Below are 20754 nucleotides of genomic sequence, written 5' to 3' on the forward strand. Positions count from 1 at the left end.
AACCCTTCAATGAAATTGGCACTCAGTGACCATTTTTTAGGTTCAAGTAAAATAGCTTCAATTAATCCACTACCAATTGATTAAGTCTTTCCAAACACAATTTTTATTGGCCCCTTACAGGACAGAGACATCTCATCATCCGTACCTGGATTTGAACCCAGAGTCCAAAGGTGAAAGGTTACTGTAACACCCCAGTCTTCACAGTAGTGCTTGTTAGGCAATGTCACTTTCTGTTGTATTATCCATGCACAGTTCTCAGAGAGTCTACAGAATATGATCATGTATGAAGAGTGAATTACTGCCTGCATTAGAACTTGAGCCAGATATTCAGGGAAAACAAGGATATCTTGGAATTCAGATGCTGTGTTGCCCTAAGTCTTAATTTTTGGGAAAGCTAAAAATAGAAATGCAAAATATGGTAATGTGATTTCTGTTAATTGTCAATCCATCAGCTGTTCTTTTTATGAAGTCAGTAGTAAACTTGAGATATGCTATTGGGTGGAATTTTCCGAGCCCACGGGTGTGATAGGTGGCGTGGATGGAAAATATGGCGGGACCCACTTCACGATGGTGTGAAGGCAAGCCGCGATCTTCTGCATCGATGGGCTGCATTTCCCACCATCGGCCGGCGGGGAGCTAATTGTAATATATCAGCATATAATTAAAAGGCCTTCCTGCCAGGCTCTTGGAACCCCGTCGTATCATCCGTCCACGCCAGCGGGAAAGCATGTGTTTCACAACAGCACGCAGGCGACGTGCACCTGGCGGCCTTCAGGGGAACTAAGGTGAATGAACAGCAGTGTTCTCCACAGCTCACCTGTTGTTTACAGGCCTCAGGCGGGGGGGCGGGGAACTGATGCCTGGCCCCGCAGGCGACTGCTGAGGAGTGGGAGGTGTCCGGGGGAATTTGCTGGCCAGCCTCTGAGGTGACTGCTGAGGGGTGGGGCGTCAAGTGCTGCCCTGGCGCTGCATCCCGCGCACAGCTGGGGGCAGGGTAAGCGAGGGAGGTAGCCACACATTAGGGACACCTGTATAAACTGATCATGCGTCTGCAACCGAGACAGATCAGGCACAGCCACAGTGATATGATTGGTGTCAGGCTCCTAGCCTGCCTGCCCATGCAAGCATTGCGGAGGCACCAAAGGGCCACCAAGCGCTCCATACCTTATACCACCCCTAGCACAGACTTCAAGTCCGCCACCACTTTATTGGACTGTGGAGCAGTTGGACTGCACACGTTGTACAATCTCCTCACCAACACTGGCCATGTAGCAGTCACTGCTGGAGGAGCTTGCAGCCCCTTGCAATCTCAGCATCCCGGTTTGGACCAGTGTCCCCCATGTCACAGGTTGACAGGGCAGCCATGCAGCGCACTCATCTCTGGCCATCCGAGGGGTGACCAGCACTCTCTGGGAAGCATTAAGCGATGGCCACACAGGGCCAGGAAAGGTGCTAAGTACAGCCATGATAACCATGTCTCTCTCTCTTTCATGCTGCAGGAGGACCACATCAGGACCATGGATCCTGGTGACCTAGCTGTATGCCTGATGGTCTACAGAGACCATAGAAGACGGAGGAGACAGCGACTGAGGCTCCTGGCCGCGCAAAGGCAGGAACAGCAACCTCATGAAGAAGGGGCAGCAAGGGCTCCCGCACACGCTGCCTAAGAGCGACAGTGAGACATGGCTGGTTGGCGCCTAGTGACAACCAGGGTCTATAGACACCCCCTGCCATTCCTGCAGATGACTGAGAACCAGTGTCACCAACAACTGAGTATGTCTACCATCTGCCAACCATCTGCCACTTACTGTAGGCCTTGGCGCCAAGGGGCCATGGAGGGCATCCACTGCCAGTGGCTGTGAAAGTGACCACAGCGCACAATTTCTATGCAAGTGGCTCCTTTTAGAGCTCCACAGCTGACCTCTGTGGGATTTCACAAACCCCCACCCACAAATGCCATGGATGCCATCTTCTCCATGGCACACAACTATGTGCATTTCGCCCGGGACTGGGACAGCCAGAATGCAAGGGCCATTGGATTCATCCTGATCTCGGGATTCCCACAGGTGCAGGGTGCGATTGACTGCACTCATGTGGTGCTCAGGTCCCTGTTGCTACACTCAGTGGACTTCATCAACCGCAAGGGCTTCCACTCACTGAACATGCAGCTGGTATGCGACCACCAGAAACTCATCCTGCAGGTATGTGCATGGTTCCCAGGCATTATGCACGACGCCTACATCCTGAGTCACTCGCAGATCCCTGCAGTCTTCCAGGATCCACAGAGGCTTCAGGGTTGGCTCCTCGGAGACAAGGGCTACTCGCAGAGGGTGTGGCTGATGACACCCGTGTGGTGGCCTCAGACTGCAGCAGAGCGACACTATAATCAGGCTCATGCAGCAGCTCGCAACTTGGTGGAGCAGACCATCAGGATGCTGAAGATGCAGTTCCGGTGTCTGGACCAGTCTGGTGGAGCCCTGCAATACAGTCTGTAGAGGGTGTCACGCATCATCGTCGTCTGCGACGCTCTTTACAACCTGGTGCTGCAACGGGGAGAGGAGCTGGCTGAGGAGGAGTTGCATGTTTCCTCCGATGAGGAGGACGCTGACGGGGATGAGGGTGAGGGGGTCCTCGGTGGTTACGACGATGGGGATGAGGCTCTCGCACTGGCTAGTCAAGGCAGGCGTGCTTGGGAGGCCCTCATAGCTGCTAGATTTGTGGAGGATGATGATGACATGCAGTGAGGTGTCCCTGTAGATCCTCACATCGCAGTTGTGAATGTTTGACTCCAGTCTGGCTTATGGCAGCACCAATACCCTCTGTGAGAATGCTCCTGTCATGGAGATGCAGTGGAGACCCTAATAGTCGCTCGATCGCAGGAGGATGATGACAACATGCAGTGAGGACACTCCGTAGATCTTCACATAGCCTCAGAGAATGTCTGACTCCTGACTGGCCAAGGGCAGCTCGCTTGCACCCCGTGATCAGGACCATCTCAGAGATGTAGCCATGAAACTCTAGATGCATCTGATGTTGTGTTCGCCTTCAGCATCTCAGCCCTTCAGGAGCTGGTGCACAGCATCACTGGTCACAAATGCTGGTGTGATGGGGGACAGCCCCACCTTAAAGGTGCTGAGAGCACACAGAGAGTATGAGAGAACTCTGTGATGCCTGACATTCTGGCAGCAATGGCCAGCATCGCTGAGGTGCAGGCATCAGTATTGTTTCCAAGGAGTGTAAGGCTGGACCATCACTTTGGTCTGAAGGCTGCACAGAGCACAGGGAAGAGGCCCTGGACTGAGACACCTGCCTTTTATCTTGTGCAGAAAGGTTTCACACCTGAGTGACACGAATACTGCTCATCAGAACAAGGAGCCATAGGCAGGGAGACATTCTTGGGAGTTTATTGACAATAGTGAACATTATGTACAAGTGATTAACATCCGTGCCCAGGCTGTGCAACTAATTCTCCTTAACTTTCCTAACCCTGCTGCTACGTCTTGTTGCTCCCCGGACATCCACAGCAGAGGTGGAGGCAGCCTGCTGACGCCCTGTCTGTGATGACTTTGGCGGGCGTCCTCTGGAGGGCCGAGACTTGGAGGGCCCCAGTCCTGCTGTGTGGCAGTGGCACCTTCCTCAGCCTGTGAAGCTGGATCTGCGGAGGTCACAGGAAGGGGGGAGTCAGATGGGCCTGTCACTCCCAGAGTCACCTGGGTGGATGACCCCGGAGCGTGCACCTGCTGATCCTCCTCCCTATGGGTGCCCGAGGGCCCCTGGCTGAATTCTGGGAAAATGCTGCCCATTGAATTAGAAGTTTTTGGTATCCACTGCTCCCAAATAAATGAATTTAGCTGAAACCATCATAATATATGGACCAGCTTAGAGGAAGTGCTCAAATAAAAAGCTGTAATATCATCTAGTTTGTTTCGACATTAATAATAATGTAGCAAGTTAATGGTCAAGCTTCATTTCATTCGGCATTGGCTTTCAACAGGACAACTTATTCTTTCCACATTCAGTAATGTGTTTATTGCTGTGTATTCTTGAATGTTTCAACAATTGGTTCACTCTGATTCTCAGGTAAGACTTGATCCTTTGTAGTACATATCTATTGAAGACAGAATTCCATTGAACTGCTTATCAATAAATCTGTGTCATACCCCACATAATGACTTGAATTCCTGTATTAATTTTCCATTCATACATTAATTGTATAACCAAAGGCAGTAATTTGAAATAGTGGTACAGAACCATCTCTTTTAAAGAATACAACGTACAGAATAAGGGTTACAATTTTTACCTAACAATTGCATCATCATCAGGAACCAATGAGATATAGACAATTTGAAATGGTACAAGTTTGCTTTGCTTGATACATGTCCTCTTACCCAAGACTAATTCTGAAATATCACAGGATCTTTTCTTTTTCAAGTCAGGTCTAATGTTTACTTAATCTGAAGTTTTTTTTAAGTACTCCGCTTCAATTCTAAGAAGCAATATAGTTGAATAATCAGATTTCATTTGCTGGTATCATAAGGCACCAGCTTGTTCTCTTCTGTGTTAATGGCATGCTGTGATCAGAGAAATCAAATATGAATTGAATACAAAGTGTGATTGTGCCTGGAACATTGTTCAAACAGATTCATATATGCTTAATGCCATTTTACGTATAGATATATTGGCAGATTTTATAAAAAGTAATCTAATGGTGAAGTGATGTGATACCCAACCTTATGAATGAGCCAAACCTTCAATATGGGCTGCTATAATTAGTTTGTACACCCTGATTAGGAATTAGAAAGAAATCAATGAGGAGCCCTTTCTGTGATCATTATACAGAGAACCACAATGTAAAATGTGCACCTCAGACACATATCAGAGTTAACTGGTCCCTCCTCTCCACCCACTATAGCAGAATAGCACACCAACATTTGCTGCTTAAAGCTCACACATGAGAAATGGTTACTTGGGTATGGTACTGTGGAGCCTCCAGTATATACGAAACTGCATCCTAATGTGAGTCATTGCCTCCAGGGGAAAGGTAAATGAGGGAAAATCAATCAATATAATTTCCAAAAGCCATAAGTGTAGCTCTATACTACAAAGTGATTAATATCAAAGAACCTGAACATAACTTTTCTGTACAAATGAGTTTTGCTTTATGGTCCAAAATGAGAACATTTTCACTTACATTATAGGCAGTGATTTTTTTGTTTACACAGCTGTTTTGCCATTAGAACTTTACCCAGGTAAATTAATTAGTTTACTTTGTGAAATGTGAATCACATTTCAGGTGAGTTGCCACTAACTAAGTAATGAACCATGTTTTATATGTGTGCAGCTTTCAGTGGCCCTCCATCCACAAGTATTGCAGCTTCATCAAATGCAGTAAGTGGTGGCGATCAAGTCAATGTGACCTGCACAGTGCTGGGAGACCCAGACCTACAGGTGGACTTCACTTGGCAATATCCAGGACAGCAAGTAATATGTTTTTATTTGCTCGATATCTAACTCATTTTATTTACCGTTTATTAAATAGATTTTTATCCGTCAGAATGGGAGTCAAGGTTCCCATATATTTTTCTAAACTGTGATGGAGCTAGTGAAAAAGTGAAGGGTCACATCGGCATATTATGATAAGTCTATAATTTACACATTAATCTGTTACATTGAAGTATTTGCAACGTATCTGGAGAAAATCCAGATCTTAAGCTGTATTTTCAGACAGAAAGAACACATCCTTTCTAATATCTTCAATGATTGTGGAATATTTATGGTAACAGAACCTGGTCACGGCTAGAGTAATACAGACATGATGAGAAATTTCCTCAAAAGGCAGTGGAAGCAGGGTCTTTGAATATTTTTAAGGCAGAGCTAGATAAATTCTTGATTAACAAGGGGATGAAAGGTTATCGGGGGTAGGTGGGTGGTTACTATCAGATCAGCCATGATCTTATTGAATTGTGGAGCAGGCTTGAGGGGCCGAGTGGCCTATTCCTGTTCCATGTTCAGATGAATTCTATGCCATATTGAAAATGTGTAGTTTTCAATGAGCTGACCTTTCAAAAGGTTATTAAAAAAACAGCATTTCTGACACTTATTGTTAAAAGTAGGGTACCATTTGGATTTGTCTCATTAATTTTTCACAAAAAATACTAGATTTTTAAGAACATTGACAAAAGGGAATGAACATACTTTAAATGAAACATGGAAGTAGTGGAGCAGGCAGAGATTACAGTAAAGTTCCAAATTCTGCTCCACTGCTTGTAGAATTCTTCCCTGAGCAGTCACCAAGTATTACCAAGGTAAAATACTGTGGATGCTGAAAATCTGAAATACAAATAGAAAATGCTAAAAGTGCTCAGTTGGTCAGGCAGTATTTAGGAGAGAGAAACAGAGTTAACATTTCAGGTTGATGACTTTTCATCAGAATGAATATTGTCATCATGAAATATTACCCGTCAATACATTAGGGTTGCATGAGCAGGCATCACTGCAGGAAATTTCTGATTTTCCTGTTAGATTCCTGTACAATTTCTCAGTATTGTGCAGTATTCTATCCTCTTAGGTAAAAATGCAACACAGTATGAATCAAACATGGGAAGAGAGAGAAGAAATCATTAGTAAAGGCTATGCATGCTCATTTTATGCTAGTAAGATGCTTTATTAGCTCAACTAAAACTAAAACATGTCTCACTTTGCTGACTTGCTGAATTACATTCTCCACCCTGGTCCCAGGGTAGCTGTATGCAACTTAGATAAAAAGAGATACATCTTTCCAAGACAGTCCTGTAATGTTTTCTGCAAAGACATCACAAAACTGAAAACTATGAGGATAAGGGCCTTCCTTCATGAGCATACAAACTTAAACATTTATCCAACAGTGTTTTCCTCTGACAGAGGGAGTTGGCTATAATATTTAATATGATAGGGTGTCGAATTCTGACTTTTTCAGCTATATAGCTCTGGAATGTTGAAGTGAGTTTTAGTTTCTTCACTATTGTCCAGCTGTGATCATCTAACTCAGTGCAAAGGAGAGACTGATTCTGAAATCTGCCGGATCTTTACAGTTCAGTCCAAGATGCTTACATATATATGTTTAACATATCTAATGTGACTTATCTGATATAACCCATTCTATGGTTATGTATTTTAACATGATACAAGTTATATTTTCTGTAATCCATAGGTCTCTGACATATTAAATATTTATAACTGCACAATTATAAAGATACATCTATAAGTGAAGCAGTAAGCTGGTGTCAACATTGTTGAACCACAGCAAAGATGGGTACAGGTTTACAATGAGAGTCCTCACACAGGAGGACGGTCTGAATCTTAAACATGGTATCAAAGGGAGAAAACAAAGCGTGAACAGTGATTTAGCACAGACAGAAAAAGAGAGTCTCACATATATGGGCCATTCTCGTATTGTGACAAACACAGCTCCACTATCTTACACTCCTGGTAGCCAGTGAAGGAGGAGCAGTAGCAGAGATATGCTTGTCCATTTAGCTGCGAAACATTACTTGGCACCGGGGAATGGAAGGAAAGTAAGAAAAGCGTCATTGTAGTGATTTTCAAAGAAACATGCTAAAGCTATGCCAAGAGTTTCTGGATTTATTTTTTTCCACTATATCTGTCACTGTTGCTACTTTAATATAACAAAAATCAAGGAGGGTCTGATACTAGTTTTACTTTAACAGGATGAAAGGCCAGTGATTATCACGGAAAAATGGAGACTAATAGATCGGAACAATGGACACACTGTCAGACTGTCAAAGAGTATGCTATACATTGATGATGTTGAAACTATTGACATAGGGGATTACGTCTGTACGGCTCAAAATTTAATTGGAGAAACTACAGTGGCCACACAACTATTTTTTAATTACTAACGGAACCCATATCAGGTGATATTTTCCCCTGCGGAATATTCAAAGCTGTACTTATGTGCCAGACAGAGTGGTATCCTATTTCTTAAGTGAATTCTCATGTTGAATGTTTGTTTCTTCTCTCACTTCAGGACTTGAAATATTCTAGGTGCAGCATCCCAGTTTAAAAAGGAAAATGGAGATAACCCAGATTAAGTTTATCATCAGTTCTTTGTATCAGCAGACTAATTACTGAGATATCATTTATATGCCTTCATGACATTATATAAGTGACTCTACACCAAAGCCTTGTTATGCACAGGAATTCATAAGCTGCACAACAATATTTATTTTTTTGAAGCAGGGCAAACCCTGTAACAACACAATAAAACTTGGAAGTGCCACAATATTTATATTTTCCCCCTGGGTTGAAAGCCAGCCCAGACTAAAGGAATTGAAGTGTTCTCTATCTGTTGGTTGCAAGTGAAATGTATGTGAGCAGCATCCAACTAAGTTTGGATACACCGCACTTAAACTAGCACTAATTTAGCAATAGGAGTTGGTATGTATGGAATGGGAAACAGGGAATGTTGTCTGAGGGTGTGTGTAAGGGAGTCAAAGTCTGCAGCTCCTGACCCTAGAGCATTTGATGCTGACTTAAATGTTGTGTTCCATTTCTGAGCATTAAGGTTTCACATCTGGTGTATAAAATTCACAAAGAATGACAAGAATCCTACATTACATATGTTTTTAATAATAAACCTTTCAATCACTTACTTAACCTTTACCACCTATTCAGAAGGCAAGGAAAACACACAAGGAAAAGCTAACTGTACACTGCCTCTAAAAAAAACATTCTAAAGTGATTCATTTGATATTTTGGGAGAGAAAATGGTTACATTTGGAGAGAAGATAATTACAGAGCTAAATAATTCAAATATAAGATTGTACTTTTATGAAACCTGAGTTATAACCAAATTACATATGTATAAATGATGTATGATTACGGAAAGCAATTCATCGCTTTTTCCAGGACCGCTGCTCTGCCTTGCACAGATTATTTTATGGTATTAAATGGGGTGGTCTGAAGGAATTTGCTTGGCAGGCCCATTCCTCCAGCACTGTTTGTATTTTCACCAACCATTGCTTTTGTACAAATAGCAGAACATTATTTTTGATGCTACCAAATAGTTTAAAGACGAGGACAATATAACAAAAATGAATGAATGTTATGCTGTGCAGACCTGGCAAACAATTATTTGTCTTGAAATTATTGTTCACTTGCTGAATTCCTTATACAAATGTTTTTTTAAAATAAATAAGCCTCAGACAAATAATTATAATTTCCACTCTGCAAAGAATGGTTTCAGTATTAAAAGCTAATGATAAGGTTCAGTTGTTGTCCTGTTCATAATTACTGTTTACATACTAGGTTCTGTTTGATGTAGTAACCATTCATTATTACTTTGTAAAACATTTTAAGGATTTTGATAGGGATTCAAAGCAACTTGATACCACATTAGTTTGTATTGCATTATTGTTTTATTTCTGTTAAGATAATCAGATTTTTAAAAAATTACATTGGTAAATAATTTTAAAATTAACAAACTAATCCCCAGAGATGATACTAATGAATTGCATTGTTCAGTATATGATTATATTATACACTTTTTATTATACACTGCTGTTATTAAATTTAATAAAAGAGTTACCAAGTTGAATTTGTGTTTTGCTTTTTTCCTCCTCTTTTGCAGAGGATTGCTATGGAAAAGGGATAAACTTTTGGAGGGCCTGCTAATGGCACACAGTCTCCCTTGACAAGAGTATGATTTATCGAAGCACAGAAGACAGCTTCTTCGTTTGAGGCATTCTTAATTTTCTGGTCATTTTAATTAAAAGAGAGTTTGCTAGATGCAAATGCATATTTAAGACTCAGGCATTGAGTTCACCACCCAGATTCACAGTCCTCCTGATTCTGTGATCATTAATTGTAACAATCAGAGGATTAGGAATTCCGCAAAATTGGGTGTGCACACATCTGCACCTGATTCATTGATCCACAATTTCATTCTACTAAACATTTTCTAGTTTAAGGCACTATAAATGCAGATTATTGTTCTTGTTGACTCAATGCAGGAAATGGAGTCGGAAAATTTCTGGATGCTGACAGCCCTCCAAGGACTCACTAATTTCTAATGTGGGACCCCAGGCAGATTGTGTCAGGCAGATTATTCAACAAACATGGTGGGGAAACATTACCTAGTATGATCCTTTAATATGCACACATACAAATTTTCCAGCAAAGGCCAGAAGATTGTGATCAGGAGCTCGCATTGTGAAACTATGAAGCCATTTGAAATCTCTCAGTATTAGCCTGGCTGAAATCAGTGAGTGATTTCACGAAATCTATATGCATGTAATGCAACATATATATTTATCCTTTTCATATTCTTTAATACCATATAGGCTCATTTGCCCCCATGAGGCCAATTCATGCCATGGCACAGAGTTTACCACATAAAAGATCGCTGAGCACATTTTCTGTCAGGAATGGTGTTTGGCTCAGAATTTGTTAGGCAGTTGCACATGATCAACTAAAGCCTCATAATCCCAGGAAATGATTGCATTTGTGAATAATGCGACTGGCAACTGATATAGCAATGCCATTATTGTCTGGAATACAAGCACCACTCTGAGAAAGCTGCTGAAGCCTGGAAAGGATCATAATGCAAGCTACAACATTCTCCTTCCTCCCACTGAAAACAGTTCTAATGGCCAATTTGCAGCGCTAAGGTAATTTTATGGGGAGTCAGGAGGTGAGTTTCTTGCCGCATGATTCCTAGCCTCTGACATGCTCTGGTAGCCACGGTATTTATATGGCTAGTCCAGTTCAGTTTTTAGTCAATGGTAACCCCCAGGATGTTGATAGTGGGGGATTCAGCAACGGTAATGCCAATGATTATCAAGGGGCGAGGGATAGATTTTCCCTTGTTGGAGATGGTCATTGCCTGGCACTTGTGTGGTGCAAATGTTACTTGCTACTTGTCAGCTCAAGTCTGGATATTGACCAGGTCTTGTTGCATTTGGACATGGACTGCTTCAGTATCTGAAGAATCACGAAAGGTGCTGAACATTGTGCAATCATCTGCGAACAATCCCACTTCTGACTTTATGATGGAAGGAAGGTCATTGATGAAGCAACTGAAGATGGTTGGGCCAAGGACACTACCCTGAGGAACTCCTGCAGTGATGTCCTAGAACTGAGATGATTGACCTCCAACAACCACAATCATATTCCTTTGTGCTAGGTATGACTCCAGCCAGCAGAGAGTTTTCCCCCTGATTCCCATTGACTCCAGTTTTTCTAGGGTTCCTTGATGCCACACCTGGTCAAATGCTGCCTTGGTGTCAAGGGTAGCCACTCTCACTTCACCTCTGGAGTTCTGCTCTTTTGTCCATTTTTGAACCAAGGCTGTAATGAAGTCAGAAGCTGAGTGACTCTAGCAGAATCCAAACTGAGCATCAGTGAGCAGGTTAATGCTAATCAAGTGCTGCTTGATAGCACTGTTGATGAGCCTTTCCATCACTTTATTGATGCTCGAGAGTAAACTGATGGAACAGTAATTGGCCGGGTTCGATTTGTCCTATTTTTTGTGTACAGGACGTGCCTGGGCAATTTTCCACATTGCCAGGTTGATGCCAGTGTTGTAGCTGCACTGCAACAGCTTGGCTAGGGGCATGCAAGTTCTGGAGCACAAGTCTCAGTACTATTGCCGGAATATTGTTAGGGCCCATAGTCTTTGCACTATCCAATGCCTTCAGTTGATTTTTGATTTCACCTGGAGTGAATCGAATTGGCTGAAGACTGGCATTTGTGATGCTGGGGACCATGTAGGAGGCCAAGATGGATCATCCACTCGGCACTTCTGGCTGAAGATATTTGCGAATGCTTCAGCCCTCTCTTTTGCACTGATGTGCTGAGCTCCTCCATCATTGAGGATGGGGATATTTGTGGAGCCTTCTTCTCCAGTGAGTTGTTTAATCATCCCCCCACCATTCACGACTGGATGTGGTAGGACTGCAGAACTTAGATCTGATCCGTTGGTTGTGGGATCGCTTAGCTCTGTCTATTACTTGCTGCTTATGCTGTTTGGCATGCAAGTTGCCCTGTGTTGTAGCTTCACCAGGTTGACACCTCATTTTTAGGTATGCCTGGTGCTGTTCCTGGCAAGCCCTTGTGCACTCTTCATTGAACCAGGGTTGATCCCCTGGCTTGATGGTTATGGTAGAGTGGGTGTTATGCCAGGCCTTGAGGTTGCAGATTGTGATTGCTTACAATTCTGCTGCTGCTGATGGTCCACAGTGCCTCATGGTTGCCCAGTCTTGAGCTGCTAGGTCTGTTTGAAATCTATCCCATTTAGCATGGTGGTAGTGCCACACAACATGATGGAGGGTGTCCTCAATGTGAAGGAGGGACTTCATCTCCATGACGACTGTGCGGTGGTCACTCCTACCGATACTGTCATGGACAGGTATATCTGCGGCAGGCAAGTTGGTGAGGAGGAGGTCAAGTATGTTTTTCCCTCACCACTTGCCGCACACCCAATCTAGCAGCTATGTCCTTTAGGACTCGGGTAGATCGGTCTGTTGTGGTGCTATTGAGCCACTCTTGGTAATGGACATTGAAGACCCCACCCAGAGTACATTCTCTGTCCTTGCCACCCTCAGTGCTTCTTCCAAGTGGTGTTCAACATGAAGGAGCACTGATTAATCAGCTGCGGGGGGAATGGTACATGGAAATCAACAGGTGGCATCTTTGCCCATGTTTGACCTGATGTCATGAGACTTCATGGGGGCCGGAGTTGATGTTGAGGACTCCCAGGGCAACTCCCACCTGTAAAGCACTGTACCACCACCTCTGCTGGGTATGTCCAGCCAGTGGGACAGGACATACCCAGCGATGGTAATGATGGTGTCTGGGACATGTTCTGTAAGGTATGATTCCGTGAGGATGACTATGTCAGGCTGTTGCTTGACTAGTCTGTGAAACAGCTCTCCCAATTTTGGTACAAGTCGCCAGATGTTAGTGAGGATGACTTTGCAGGGTCAACAGGCCTGGGTTTGCTGCTGTCGCTTCCGGTGCCTAGGTCAATGGTGGGTGGGCCTTCTGGTTTCATTGATTTTTATTGACTTTGTAGCAGTTTTTGATACAACTGAATGGCTTGCTAGGCCATTTCAGAGGGCATTAAGAGTCAACCACATTACTGTGGAAATAAAGTCACATGCAGGTCTGTTATGATGTGACAGATGATGTGTGCCAGGTGGAATAAATCCACGAGAGAAACTTAATGACACGGTCACAATGGTTTTGCAATTTGTATTTTATTTCGAGATGCATGCCCTGAATTCAGTAGTAATACGTCCACCAAGACTTAGATTTTTTTTAGAAAACTAAATTAAACATTTATTAACAAAAGAAAAGATTTCAACCACATACATAAATCTATAAATTACTGCTATAATAACTCCAAAAACCCCTAATTAATCTGGCTTCCAACTACACCCTGCTTAAGGCAGCAGTAAAAAAATAGATTTAAACAGGTCCAGGCAAGTCAAACATAATACCCTGTATAGTAGAATTCAAAGTGGCTTTTCCCAGCTTTGGTTTCTGTAGACAGCAGCTTGATGCACAGCTACTGGAGGATTCTCTCACTTCTGGTAGATCTTGCAATGCCTTCATTGACACATAGCCTCATTTCCCTTTATACATGTTTCTCCCTTCTATTGTAAATCTCATTTTTCCCATATGTCTTTGGAACTTTACTTTTCTCATAATATAAATTTTTTCATGGTGCTCATATTATCAGTAACCTTTGGGAAAAATAAAAAACTGCTTGGCCTAGCTTCTCTGGCTAGGTGTAACATCCTACCAACTCTTTGAAATTCAAACTACCCTGATTTACCTAAAAATGCAAATTCTCCTCACCTCACATTCTAAAACTTCAGCCATGTTTATATATTTAGCATTTCAAACCTAGCTTCCTTTTGATGAGTCAAAGCCTCCAGACCAGTTGTCTCCAACTCAATTAAATCTCTCTCACACAGAAAATATCCAAACCCTACTATTAACCTACTTTTACAATAAATCACAATAATATTATGAGAATGATTATACTTTTGTGACAAGGCCAGACCTGGTGATGATGACAGATTTCCTTCCCTAAAGGATATTAGTGAACCAGATGGTTTTTTTTAATGACAATTGACAATGGTTTCATGGTCACCATAAGACTTTTTTTCCCACAGATTTTTATTGAATTCAAATTCAAACCCGGGTCCCCAGAACATTACCCTGGGTCTCTGGATTACTAGTGCAGTGACAATACCACTATGCCAGCACATCAAGGCAACATTTAACTGAATGTCGCACCAGGGAGCCCTAGCAAACCTGGAGTCAATGGGAATCAGGGGGTAAACTCTTCGCTGGTTGGAGTTATACTTTGCACAAAGGAAGATGGTTGTGGTTGTTGCAGGTAAATCATCTCAGTCCCAGGACATCACTGCAGGAGTTCCTCAGGGTAATGTTCTAGGCCCAACCATCTTCAGCTGCTTCATCAATTACCTTCCTTCCATTATGTCAGGAGTGGGATGTTCGCTGATGATTGCATAATTTTCATCACCATTTGCGACTCCTCAGATACTGAATCAGTCCATGTTCAAATACAGCAAGACCTGGACAATATTCAGGCTTGGGCTGATAATTGGCAAGTAACATTTATGCCACACAAGTACCAGGCAATGACCATCTCCAACAAGAGAGAATCCAACCATCGCCCTTGATGTTCAATGGCATTACCATCGCTAAATTCCTCCACTATCAACATCTTGGGGGATTACCACTGACCAGAAACTGAACTGGGCTAGCCATATAAATACTGTGTCTACAAGAACAAGTCAGAGGCTGGGAATTCTGCAGAGAGTAACTCATGTCCTGACTCCCCAAAGCCTGTCCACCATCTACAGCAGACAAGTCAGGAGTGTGATGAAATAGTCTCCACTTGCCTGGGTGAGTGCAGCTCCAACAACCCTCAAGAAGCTCAACGCCATCGAAGACAAAACAGGCCCCTTGCTTGGCACCCCATCTACCACCTTCAACATTCCCTCCACCACTTATGCACAGTGGCAGCAGTGTACACCATCTACAAGATGCACAGAGGTGTCAGCTGTGGCTCAGTTCATAGCACCCTCGCCTTTGAATCAGAGGGTTGTGGGTTCATGTCCCACTTCCGGAAACCAAGAACTGTGATTGTACTCGAAAAGAGTTGCAATCTGTGACTGTTGATAACTCGAAAGAGTATCTACAAGATGCACTGCAGTAACTCACCAAAGCTTCTTCGATGGCACCTTGCAAACCTGCAATCTCTACCACCTAGAAGGACAAGGGCAACAGGTTCATGGGAATACCACCATCTGCAAGTTCATCTCCAAGCCACTCACTGTCCTGACTTGGAATGATATTGTCAATCCTTCACTGTAGCTGGGTCAAAATCCCAGAACTCCTTTCCTAACAGCAGTGGTGCTACTACACCACATGGACTGCAGCAGTTCAAGAGAGCTCACCACCACCTTCTCAAGGGCAATTAGGGGTGGGCAATAAATGCTGGCCTAGTCAGCAACCCCGCATCCCATGAACAAATAAAAAATGTGTTACTATTCACACAAACAATTACAATATGCTGATAGTAGTGTTTTGAACATCCAGATAATAAATCACACTTTGAAATGTTTATCATACAGGTATTTGTAACATAAAAAGTTGAATATTGGAATAATACTGGTTTTCAAATGACAATTTTAGACATATACACAATTTAAGACTTTGTGCATCAAGTGATTCCATAGCACTACTGAGTGGCTTACTTAATGACAAGAGAGTGCATACACAATCTAAAAGATGAAAAAATTACATAAGCTCCATGGGCAGTTTTAAAATTGATAAATTATTTAGATGATGGTCAACCAAATCACTGCTAGCGATAGACTTTGCAAGAAATTGCTTCACATTTTGGAATTAATCTTAATTTATCATTAAAAATGTTGAACCAATAACAAAAGGGTATAGATAAATTCTAATTATACTTGCTATTTGCAAATGATCATTGAATTTTTTTTTTACAATGCATTCTTGTGAAATAGGTATTGCTAGTAAAATTTGGCATTTATTGCCCTTGTCAAGTTGCCCTTGAGATGGTGGTGAGTCTCCTTCTTGATCTGCTGAAGTTCCTGTGGTGAAGGTACTCCCACAGAGTTGTTAGTTCATGAATCCCAGGGTTTTAACCCAGCGATGATGAAGGAACTGTGGCATATGTCTAAGTCGAGATAATGCAAGACTTGGAAGAGAACTTGGGATTGATGATTCTCCATTCATGTGCTGTACTGTCCTTCTAGGTAATGAAGGACACGGATTTGGGAGGTGCTGTAGATCATTTTGTAGCTGCCACAAACTGCAGCCATGGGGCATTGGTAGGGGATGTTTAGACTGATGGATGGATGCTGATCAAGCTTTGGCTTGGAGGGTGCAATGTTCTTGAGTGTTGTTGGAGTTGCACCCATCCTTGCAAGTTTAGAGTTTTCCAACACAGTACTGATTTCTACCTTGTAAATGTTGGAAAGGCTTTGGAAAGTCAGGAGGTGAGCTACTCGCCACACAATACCTGATCTAGGCATGGCTGATCCAGTTGAGTTTCTGGTGACCACCAGGGTATTGATGGTGGGGATTTGGCAATAGTTATGATGTTGAATGTCAAGGTGATTTGGTTAGACTCACTGTTAATGATGGCATTTGTATGGCACAACTGTTACACTTTACTTATCAGTCTACTTACTGCTTGCGGCGTGGACTGCTTCATTATCTGTGAAGTTGGCATTGGAGCTGCACATTGCAAAATCAATGAACAGCAATTAACAGTTACTATTAAATTGTTTACCACCATTTGTGACTGTGACAAGGGTAAACTTTCCCTCCTCGTCCTTCTCAAGCTGTGACATGGTGACTACATCATCGTTCTCCAACGCTTCTCCACTGGGTGGGACTGCTCTCACCTCATTTCATTCTTTCCATCTATTTGTTGCCAAAGTATCATTTGCAATGACTTCTGGTCTTCCTTCCACATTGTTACCTCTGGTGCCTCCCAAGGATCTTCCTTAACCCCCTTCTTTTTCTCCTGTACATGCTGCCTCTAAGCTAAAACATATTTTGACTTTTCTCATGCACGCTGTTGAAACCCAGCTCTATCTCACCACCACCTCTTGATTCCTCATTGTCTTCAGTCCCCACTATGAACCCCAGCCCCTAACCACTATTGCCATCCTTCTCCCTTGCACCTGTCTGTTGGAACCAGGGTGTTTGCAACCTTGGTGTCATATTTGACCTCAAGATGAACTCTTGACCATAAATATGCATCATCGCTAAGACCATTTGCATCTTCATGGCCTTACCCAACTTTGTCCCAATCTGCTGCTGATGCTCCCATCCTTGCCTTCGTTACCTCTTAACTATTCCAATGCACTCCTGACCAGCCTTTCATATTCTACCCTCCATAAACTTAAGGTCATGCAAAACTCTGCTGCCTGTGTTATTCACATCAAATCCCATTCACCTACCACCTGTGTTTGGTAACCTATATGCGCTCCCAGTTAAACATCATCTTGATTTTGAAATTCTCATCCTTGTTTTCAAATCCCTTCATGGCCTCACCCCTCCCTATCTCTGTAATCTCCTCCAACCCCACAGCTCTCAGATATCTGCACTCCTTTTTAAGTGCCTTCAAGTACCATGACACTAAGCTCTGGAATCCTTCCCTCTACCTCTTTTTCTTCCTTTTGGATGCTCCTTTAAACTGACCTCTTTGACCAAGCTTTCAGCCATCTGCCCTACCCTAACGCTGTTCCCAGCATGTTATTTACACTCCTTATTGAATCAGATTTGGTCATCTAGCTTGGGTATGTGCCAGCATGGAACCCCATTTATATTGGGCTGCACAATAGAACAACAGAGCCAAGGCAGTGCAGAAGGGAAACCAGATATATTGACCAGCATATAAATGCCATTCCGATACTGCTGTCAGCAACAGTAAGAGAAATAAAAGCAACCACTTAACTATGCTGCAGAGAGGGAACACATGTAAATCAGAGATTTTTATACAGAACTAAATAAATTGCAGAAAGCTTCCTTAAAGAATAAATAAAAATCTAAAAGCTGCAAATGTTGGAAATCTGAAACAGAGAAAATGCTGGAGAAACAATGCTTCACGGGAGGGAGATAAAATATAATTTGTTTCAGGTATACTGCACTTTCAAAATTCCAACTATCCAGGAGGTGATGGTATAGTGGTATTGTCACTCAGTCTAGAGACTCAGGGTAATGCTCTGTGGGTATGGATTTGAATCCCACAATGGTGGAATTTGTCTGAAATTAAAATTACTTTTGAAACACTTGTTGTAAAAACCCACCTTTAGGGAAGGAAATCTGCTGTCCTTACCTGGTCTGGCCTACATGTGACTCCAGATCCACAGCAATGTGGTTGACTCTTAAAAGCCTTCTGAACAAGGACAATTAGGGATGAGCAATAAACACTGGCTCAACCGTGACACCCATGTCTCATGAACAAATTTTTAAAAAAACCTGCCTAGCTTCATCTTTGATTACCTACTCCTAATTAAAACCATTAATCTCTCCACCCACCGGCCCTCATCATTTTCACTGACACAGATATGGCAGAGAACTGGCTTAGTCATTCAGTGCCAGATCTACCTCAACACAAAACCAAAATGACTGTTGGAAATCTGAAATAAAAAATAAAAACAGCATTTTTTTTTTGTTTTTATTTCAATCTGGATGTGTTTTCGAGCACGTGAAGTCCATTGGATCCCCTTCTCATCTGCCAAATCAGCTCATTCTTCCAGGAATACCTTGAAATGCAAAAATAACACAGGTTTCAATCATTTCCTCACTGGCTGCTGTGCCTTCAACGGCAGAGACCCAGAGGCTCCTGAATTCCACCCCTACACCATTCTGCCCCACTTTTTTCCTTAATGAAACTTCTTTAAAAATTTGACCAAACTTTAGGTCATCTTCCCTTATGTGACTGAGTATGGTAATATAAATGTGCTATATAAATACAAGGGTCACAAATTGGGCTCCACAGTACCTTCACCACGATGGGTTCCACTCTGGCACCAAAATCAACTGCTTTCAGGGTAACTGCTGGTTAATCTCCACTGGCACTGGCTAAGTTTGTGAAAGTAATTGGTGGTTTGAAGAGTTGTTAAAGTTGGTGGAATCTAGAGGGAATGGTGCTATACATGAAGAAAGCTTTAGTTGTGACTGCAAGGGTTCTGGTCAGATGACTTGCTCCCAGTCATTGGTGCTGTAGTTGTGATTCCTGATTTTATCTGGGATATGTGGGACATTCTTATGTTTCAATACTGTTCAGGCCCCTCCTTTTCCAGTACATTGATGACTGTAAAATAAAAGCACAATACTGATGCTGGAAATCTGAAATAAAAACAGAAAATGCTGGAAAAAATCATCAGGTCCATCAGCATCTGTGGAGAGAGAAACAGAGTTAATGTTTCGAGTCCATATGACTCTTCTTCAGATGACTGTATTAGTGCTGTTTCCTGCTCTCACCCTGAACTGGAAAATTTAATCAAATTTGCTTCCAATTTCCACCCTTCACCTGCTTTCACATGATAAACTCTTCCCTCCCTTGACTTCTCTTTCTCTGTGAATAGGCAAACAACCAATATCCACCACGAGACCATTGACATCTCCAGTGCCTTTGACTATATTTCCTCCTACTCCGCTCACTGTCAGGATTCTATTCCACTTCCCTAGTTTCTCAGTCTTCATTGCATTTGTACAGATGATGTAACCTTTTATGCTTGGTCTTCAGATAGGTCTTTTTTCCACAAAAGATTCCCCTCCATCATGGTTGCCCTCACCCTTGACCATATCTATTCCATTTCACACACTTCTGCTCTCTTCATTCCCCCTCCACCCCACTCCCAGGCCATGATAGGACACCACCCCTCACCCACTTGGCCTCACCTTCCACCCCAGCAGCCTTCACATTCAACAAAGCATCCTCCACTATTTCCACCGCCTTTAGCGTGATGCCGCTACCAGACACACCTCCCTTTTTCCTCCCAGCATTCTGTTCCCTCTGCGACACATTGGCCCACTCCTCAATCACCCACATCACTCTTCCATTCCCAAGTGCAGGAGACTCAACAGCTGTTCTTTCACCTCCTCCCTTCTCACTGTCCAAGGCTCCAAACACACCTTGCAGGAGGAAAGGTCATTTATTTGCACTTCTTCCAATTTCATATATTGTATTTGCTGCTCACGCTGCAGTCTCCTCAGCACTTTCTATGCCACTGCATCCAAAACTTTGAAGCAAAACTGTTGGCATCCCCGCTGCTTTCACAATGTCTGTCTGGAGAATTTCCCCACCTCCCCCCCACCACCTTTGAGAGAGGAGGACACCTGTCCTCCTATTCACAGCCTGCACCAAGGCCTCCAGTACAGTGTCACATTCAGAGAACTTAGGGACATGGCCTGTTGTGCCATTTCCACTCCTCTTTCTACTCATGAAGCACTTTAGTTGTTTAATGTTAAAAGAGTTATATAAATAATTGTTCAGGCTTTTGTTGAACCAGTTCCTATCTGCAGGTGCTCCAATCACAATCAAAAAAGCAAAGTTGTTGGGTGGCACTTTTGACACCTCATTAAGAGACTTGCTGGCAGGTCAAGGGGCCAGTCCACCTTTAAGTAATGCAGAGAGGTGTCAGCTGTGGCTCAGTCCATAGCACCCTT

The 20754-nt window shown here is 42.9% G+C and overlaps 2 protein-coding genes across 4 annotated transcripts in view; one reads left to right on the forward strand and one right to left on the reverse strand.

The window, feature by feature from the left end:
• The window catches only part of pdgfrl (platelet-derived growth factor receptor-like), a 29002-nt gene extending 19407 nt beyond the window's left edge, over positions 1 to 9595 (forward strand). For 2 of the 3 annotated variants that reach the window (XM_078548452.1, XM_078548434.1), the window contains 2 exons: positions 5342 to 5481; positions 7707 to 9595. In XM_078548452.1, coding sequence (XP_078404578.1) covers positions 5342 to 5481; positions 7707 to 7898 — 332 coding nt within the window. In that variant the 3' untranslated portion in view covers positions 7899 to 9595. The remainder of the gene's footprint in view (positions 1 to 5341; positions 5482 to 7706) is intronic. The other variant, XM_078548443.1, reaches the window with a different exon arrangement.
• A 9861-nt stretch (positions 9596 to 19456) lies between these two features.
• The window catches only part of LOC144684562 (microtubule-associated tumor suppressor 1 homolog), a 213847-nt gene continuing 212549 nt past the window's right edge, over positions 19457 to 20754 (reverse strand). Inside the window, exon 16 of the mRNA XM_078548503.1 lies at positions 19457 to 19481. Within this exon, the coding sequence (XP_078404629.1) occupies positions 19475 to 19481 (7 nt within the window). The 3' untranslated portion in view covers positions 19457 to 19474. The remainder of the gene's footprint in view (positions 19482 to 20754) is intronic.

The sequence above is a fragment of the Cetorhinus maximus genome, chromosome 1 (assembly GCF_964194155.1).
Source record: "Cetorhinus maximus chromosome 1, sCetMax3.hap1.1, whole genome shotgun sequence".
Taxonomy (NCBI): domain Eukaryota; kingdom Metazoa; phylum Chordata; class Chondrichthyes; order Lamniformes; family Cetorhinidae; genus Cetorhinus; species Cetorhinus maximus.